The 7,990-nt window shown below is 31.9% G+C and overlaps 1 protein-coding gene across 1 annotated transcript in view; it reads right to left on the bottom strand.

The window, feature by feature from the left end:
* LOC106467447 (legumain-like) overlaps positions 1 to 7,990 on the bottom strand; it is a 42,997-nt gene that overhangs the window by 10,586 nt on the left and 24,421 nt on the right. Inside the window, exons 7-8 of the mRNA XM_013927795.2 lie at positions 5,438 to 5,507; positions 3,567 to 3,685 (exon numbers count right to left, since the gene is read on the bottom strand). Coding sequence (XP_013783249.1) covers positions 3,567 to 3,685; positions 5,438 to 5,507 — 189 coding nt within the window. The remainder of the gene's footprint in view (positions 1 to 3,566; positions 3,686 to 5,437; positions 5,508 to 7,990) is intronic.

The following is a 7,990-nucleotide window of genomic DNA, read 5'->3' as shown; positions in this document are numbered from 1 at the left end:
ATATATATATATATATATATATATATATATATATAAAACAAAAGCAGTGACTTGACAATCATATCCTAAAAATGTTTGAACTACAAAGCAGTGTTAGATAAAATATTGTTGTAATGTATTCTACTGTTCAGTGGGTTCTTTTTGATCATTTGGTAAAAATAATGCTTAGTCCAGCCCACATAATGATAATGAATTAATCTATTTGTTCAGTAACGTTTGCTATAATGTAGGCTATGTTCTCTTATAAGCCTAACTTAATGAATAAATAATGTGTCTACAGAAGTTCCAAGACTATTGGTACATATTCCTAACTTACTTATAAATTTACCTGCAGAATTTCCTCACTAATTGATTGATACTAAACAGGCCTTCTAACTCACTAAAACTCTTTTAACTGACACTAGACTTGTTACTCATAAATTCAATGAATGCTTCTCTGATTCACTCACTCGAGCATTTATATTATTCTTGTTTTCAATTTGCTACACAGAAGTTCTAGATCATTACATCATCATCATAATTCACTCTCTCTGGCAAACAAACATCTAAATTAAAATAATAATACAGCTTACAAAGGTGCCCCTTTCCTAGATTGTGAAATTCCTGAAACAGTTGCAATACACAAATTCAATTATTCAATCATTTTGGTGGCTTTTTTCTTCATATGTTATCACATACACATGGAATGATTTCTTGCCTATCCTTAGTGTTCCTCTGGAAATGGCCTCAACAGGAACTCTTGAGTTATTCAGCAGGTTGATTTTCCACTGGCATATTGTACTCTGAGGTTCACAGCTCACCATTCTCTCAACATCATAATTCCAAAGACAATCGTGGTGGGTGACCTTTGGTTTGGACTGTCTGTCCTTCTGAATTTTGTAAACCACATCATTGATTCTTTTCAGTACAATATATAGTCCTTCCCAACACCTATTAACTCTCTTGAAGAAGGGATTGTACAGCCATGGCATATCACCTTGATGAAATCCAGTCTTATCAGCATTAACATTGCAGTAACTTTTATTTTTGTCACTAGGTGATTTTAGTCTTTCTCTGTGATGTTCTTTATTCTCTTTGCATATTCCGTGTAATACGCATCTGATGGATAAATTGCTGTTCTCTTGGTTTTTTACTTCTAAAAAGTTCAAAAATTTAAATTCCATCAGCACCCCAAATTTTGAAATAATTTTCCTTGCTGGGATTTCTGCTTTCTGGTTAGGAATTAATGAATTAATCTAGCCAATTATTCTTCATTGAGCCATTTTGGTGAAATAATAATGTATTTATCCTATCTTTTACTCTGAAGCAGAAGACCAAGCTCATCAACAGCAATTCTTTCAAGTGGTGTTCCAACACAATAGCGTCGTAGTGTTTATGCCATTTTTTCCGCGACCTTTTAGCTCACAGCATAGTTCACATGATTTTTACCCATTCTCTACAGTTCCCCAGCACACAACCAAATAGAAGCATTCTCTTTAATGTGTGCTTAACATCCAAGTGCCAAGCAATTGGAAGGTTTTTCAGATTATGGAGTGCTTTTGAATGCAGAGACTGTGAAATTACTACTGTAGTCATTGTTTTTGTCCACGAGTACCTTCCACTTTTGACATAACAAGCCCTCTTGTTGGCATAATAAGTCCCACTATGCCCAGTACATCTTTGTCTTTGAGCTGTACGGAATGTTTTGCCACAATAGTTTTCTGTACTTTTTTTGAATCATTGAATAATTGGTTTGAAACTCATAACACTTGCCTGAGTGTTGGACCACATTAGTTCTTCTTCATCACCAATCCAAAACCTTACTTAGCCCATCATAAGCATTACCAAAGGCCTTTCCATGTATTTTTGTCACTTAGGTACAACATTCCATGTTAGTACAGAGAGAGCACACTCCATTAATCAATGAAATGTAGCAAGTGCATTATATAACCTAAATGGTAACACAAAAAAATTTCCACAATCCATTTCTTACAGTAAAGGCTGTATTCTCTTTCTACTTGTTTCTTCAACCAGAACTTACCAATATCCATTCTTCAGATCCAATGTTGAAAACCATTTTGGTCCAAATAAAGCATCCAAAGTAGAGTTAATCCTTGTCAATGGGTAGACATACTTCTTTATGACTTCATTTACCTTCTGTTAGTCTACAAAGAACCTTGTGGATCCATCCCTCTTCTTCACAAGAACAGCATGTGATGCCTATGGACTAGTACTCAGTTCTGTTACTCCTTGTTCTTTTATGGTTTCTAGCTTTTGAAAGCCTCAGCCTGTTTTATAAGTGGGAGTCATCTAACTAGCTGATGTATTGGGACTACATCTCCAGTATTAATCTTATGAGATGTTTTATTTTTTCTTTGGTCTATGTCATGGGATATGCTGAAAAAGAAATCTTTGCATTTCGTGAGTAGGTTGTAATCCATGGCATTTATCACTTGCAAGACCTCTAAGGCTCCAGTTGTATTGGTCTTGTAAATGAGATGATAAACTGCTGTTCTGCTGTAAAGATTTAATGTCAGACTTTCTACATATTACTACAACAGTGTCTATTTCTGATGTTCTGTGATGTGGCAGTAATACTCTTACAGATTCACATCTTACAATGGGCCATCCAGATTTGACTCAAATTTTGTTGTTTGTTATGTTCATGGCCCTAATAATGACATTTTTTATTCTTCAGATCCATGATAGTTCTTTCAACCAATAATCTCTAAGGGCACACTGGAGTGTTTGGTTCTTCTGTGTCCCAGTCACTAGATGTGAAGTTGTTCTTAATAAGTCTTTATATGAGTATTTCATTTTATGGTGGTACAATGACTGTCTTCTCTGTTATCATTGGAGTAGAAACCTCTGGTGTAATAACTGTCATAGACAATGAAGCTATCTGAAGCTAAAATCACCTCACATTCACATCCCTGTATGAAATCAGTTCCAAATATGCAATTTTGCTCAGTCCAAATTACCCACACAAGGTAGAGGAAAGCTTTCTACACTAAGAGTAATTTACAAAAATTGCTGGAACTTCATGTCCACTTGCTGTTCCAGTAAATCCATCTTCTTTATTCATCCCAGAGAAAATTTCTCATCATTCACTACCAAATTGTAATTGTTGAATAATTGATTACCAGGCTTAGCATAATTAAACTTGGGGGCTGGTTACTTTAAGGATTGAACTTCTGATCTCTTTTGTGCCAGATGGAGTATTGTTAACAAGAAATCAAAATGAGAGAAGATCAATCATCTCCACAAGGTTGAGCAACTAACAAAAATCAACAAGCTAAGCCAAATGTAAACTTTCAATACCTTTCTGCATCCAAAAAAGTTCACAATTAACAGCATGTAACACCTACTGTAATCTGGAAAAAGATTTGTAGCATACAGTTTTCCATAAGAACATTTATATGAAGATTTGTGTTTTCAAAGTTTACATTATTTTAAAACCAGTAAAGCAAACATTGTGTAATTCTTAATGATATCTGCCACAGAATGTACTGAAGATTAACCAAATAAAGATGCTGAGATTGAGCATGAACATCCATGGTTAGTTATTATTTAACATGAAGATCTACCTGATCTGAATCTTCCATCCATTTGACACTGTATACATCACCTAGGTAGGTGCGTCTCTCTTCATCATAATAGCATGCATAAGATGATTCTCTATCATTGGAAGCTGTTGTTGCAAACACTGTAAATAAAAATACCACTGACCTCTTACTAAAGACAGTTCACTGTACATCCTTAGCAAAATGTTTAAGAGATATATATATAATATTACATATCCATACATCTCTTTCTGTATGTCTTTTGTTAAAGAGGTACTTTAGACGTATCTAAGAGAATAATAATTTACTATTTCATAAAAGATATGCATATATATTCTGATTACCTTTAAATAAAAATTATCATACTTTTTCCCCATAAAGACATACATGTAAATCTTGTGTACTACTTTTGCTATACTTTTGGCCAATCACAAACTGGCTACAGCATGGAAAATCTAAGTGTGTGTGTGTGTGTGTGTGTGTGTCTAGATGAAGAAAAAAGTAATGATGACATCCACCACACCTGAAGGCAAATCCTTCCAAAGAACAACCACTCAGTTAAAAAGTCAAACTATCTAAGCTAAAGATGACTCCTACCTTGTCAAAATTAATGTGTATGTTTGTAATACCATCAAATATAAAAAAAAAGATGATGGATCAATACTATCAATTCCCTTACTAATTTTGGAACACCTCAATCAGATCCCCTCTAATTCATCTTCTTTCAATAGAGAACAATTTAAGAGATGTTAATGTGTTTTTTGTATGACACCTTTCCATCCTAGTAGTCCTCCTTTGAATCCTTTCCAGCAACTCGGAGTGCAAGATTCTTAAGGTAAGCTTAAGATTGAATACAATACTCCAAGTGAGAATACAGAATAAATTGACACATCTAAATGAAAATTGTTTATAGTTTATTTTGTGCAACATTTTGAGCAAACTCCCTTCTTTGGTCTTTAATGCCTGATGAAGGGTGTATGCTAACAAATTTGCATAAAATAAACTATTAAAAGTTTTCATTTAGACGTGTCAATTTATTCTTTATTATCAAGATTTTTCTTCTCATGTCTTGCAGAATAACACTCTTTAAGAAGTCCTCTTTAGACTTATATTCAGTATTTCTGTAAATACAACCAAAAATACTATTTTCCTTGCCAACAACAACAGCACATTGCTTGGCTTAAGAGATTGATCAATCAAAACACCAAGATTATTTTCTTCCATAACACTATAAAGGTTATACACAATAAAATTATACTTATAGTTTATATAATAATATCCTATGTGCATTATCCTGCATTTCTTACTACAAAAAAACACCTTCCAATTATTCATCTAACTCACCAAATGACCTAAATCCATTTGTAAAGTAGCAGCATCCTCACAACCAACAACATTCAAGGCTTTAATATCATAAGCAAATCAAAGCAATTTACTGACCTTTCCTTTACCTGTCATACGTTACAACTCTACTTTCTAAGTCAACCCAAACAGTGTCAGTACTCAACAAAATACAGGATGATTATAAAGACAATTTCACAATTTAAATGATTATATCTTCAAAATTACATGTCTTGGGGTGGAAAATTTTAGCCAGTATTAATCTTTCAGGTTATCATTCTCATTCCACTACTTTAATATTGTTGTAGTTGTTTATATAGCTTTGACATTATAAGAAAACACTTGAATAATATGACATTATTCTTAGGTTGAACATTTGTGGATTTTATTAATATTTATGTCACTTAAACATAACATCAAGTAATGACTTTATGAACTTGTAACAGATAATTTCAAAAAAACAAATAGTAAAACATAAAAAACAGCATACATAAAAATATGACATACCACTATGCAACAATGCTTAAATATATTATATTAAGCTTTTACTGTACCACTGATGTTGTCTGGCAGCAGATTCTTAAACATAGATCCTGATTCACAAGCTTCAATGTAGAATACCATCTGAAATCAATACCATGTGTGATAAAGAAAGACACTGTGATGACAAAAAATGGATAGATAAATTATAATTTTCATGCTTTCAGTGCTGTTTTCACAAAAGATTTCAAAGATCTCCAAAAAGATTCTTCTTAAGCTGCCAAGCACTATTATCATCATGAACCAAGATAGTGGTTCATAATAAGAATCACCCAGGAATTTGACAAAATTCTAACAGAACATATAGAAAAAAAAATATCTTGGCAGGCTTGTTCTTGAAACAACACTCAAGATCTTATATTTCAAGGGCTAAGACTGCTAAAATATTGATAATAGCAAGTTGATTTTCCAATTGTTAGATAAAATTCAAAATGCATCCATTTGTTCCTCATATTATAATTATTATTCATATTATTCTTGCTTCACAAACCTACAGAAAAAATGGAAATGAATATTATATTCAAACCTACTAAAAAACTCCTGCACAGATCATATGACTATTTTTATGTTACTTCTTGAAAAAGAATGAGATATTATCAGTTTTTTCATCACTACTGGCAAAGATTCTCTTTGAAGCCATTCAAGCACTGAAGCCTACAGCAAAAACAGCTAGATATACGGTGCTAAAATCTATGCACAGCTATTAAAGAAATTCCCTCTGATTTTTAATATTTCTTTGCTACCAACATAAGCTCTTCAAAACCATTCAAGCATTGCAGAAACGTAGAAGCCATTTAAGCACCATTACACTAGTCAGAAATGCTCCATTTTATACTAATCGGAAACACTTCATTTTAGTAGAGTAAACAAGTTGTATATTTATAACGGTCTCTCCAGCTTTATTATTATCGATTATGGTTTTACAAGCCACTACAGAAAAAATGGCCACAAATATTTTACTGAAATCTGAACAATAGTAATGAATGCAGTACTGAGTATGTCATACAAAATAGTGATTTGTAGCTTAAGAAAATAATGTAGACACTACTTCCAGACTAGTTTGTTTACTTTTTTTACAGTCCCTAGTTGTAGGCTTGAAAATATATTCTTTACATTTTGATTCAATTTCTTCCTGTACTTTTTGACAATCCCTATTCCCCTTTTCAAATTAACAATTTTTAATTATCTTATCATATCTGTGTATGGAAGTTTGGTTAAAGCATTATAAACCCAGTATCTAGAATAAGGATTTTATCCTAGTTTTCTTGATTGTGACTCACATACTGGACATCCATCTTACACTGAAAAGTTACTAGAATATAAATCATATTGAAACAAGTTATATGGAACACATATTACATAAAGCCTGTCCTACATATGCATAACAAACAGCAGAAATTAAGACATTTTAAATCTGCCTAAAAAGTTATTGAGACTATTATTGCTATATAATTTTTAGTGAAATACCTGGTAAAAAATTCATGTCTGTATCTCATGAAATGGGACAAAAAAAAGGAGTTAGTCCAAACATAACTGTAGATATAATGCAAGCTTAAGTTATAGATACTATTAACTAGCTTGAAACATTCAGAATTTGTTATACACCAAAATCTGCATATCCTCAGTGTTAAAGAAAACAAGTCATAAAGAAGACACACCAAAAACTACCAACATCTTGCAAAGTACACCACAAACATGATATCTGTGATAATACTATAGTATATTTAAATAAAAGTGAGTTGGGAGAATGGGAAAGGATTGTTTACTAACAGGAGGTTGAACAAGATATTAATTATGAAGTAATCTGGAGGATACAGAAGTACAAAAAGACAATGAAACAATCTTTATTTATACTCAGACACAATTAACTCTCTCAACATGGGCTCGGTCAATTTGACTGACCCATGACCTATTTGTACTCATTTAGTTTTTATAGATTTAATACTTCTAACTTTCAATATAGTGTGTATATCTTCACAAAATTTCACAGTCTTTCAGTTAATATTACAAGTCTTTCAGATACATAAAGTCATATTTCTCTGTGAAGTATTTTTAATAATATAAAATAAAGATTTGTCCATTAATATATTGAGTATTTGTTTTGAATAGTCAGTGTGCAAAGTAATTTTCATGTTAAAATTAAAAATTTCCTTTGTGTAATCCCTAAAACTTCCTAAATGCATTTCACGCAATATTTTTCAGTAAAACTTTATAGTTTATCTGTTACTTTCTCTAGCCTATCTCAAAACGCAATTTGTCAATTCGACTGATCTCTTAACCACCAAAAAAAAATCAAAATAAATCTATATTACCCTTTTTCTTTCTAGAATGACTTCAAATTGAAAAATGAAACTATATTCATTTATCTTAAGTATCTCTAAATTCATAACAGTATACATCTATTTATAATTAAATTTTATTGTTTTATTGCCATTTGAACCATGTCTAACTACTATCCACTATGATCTGCTCACATGTATGCCTCGTGAAACATTTTTATTATAATATTATTAATATTAACTTTACCTAATCTAATCTTAACTAACCTAATAGGATCACTATTTTTA

The sequence above is a fragment of the Limulus polyphemus genome, unplaced genomic scaffold, assembly GCF_000517525.1.
Source record: "Limulus polyphemus unplaced genomic scaffold, Limulus_polyphemus-2.1.2 Scaffold2618, whole genome shotgun sequence".
NCBI lineage: Eukaryota > Metazoa > Arthropoda > Merostomata > Xiphosura > Limulidae > Limulus > Limulus polyphemus.
This window is presented reverse-complemented; position numbering and strand designations above follow the sequence as displayed.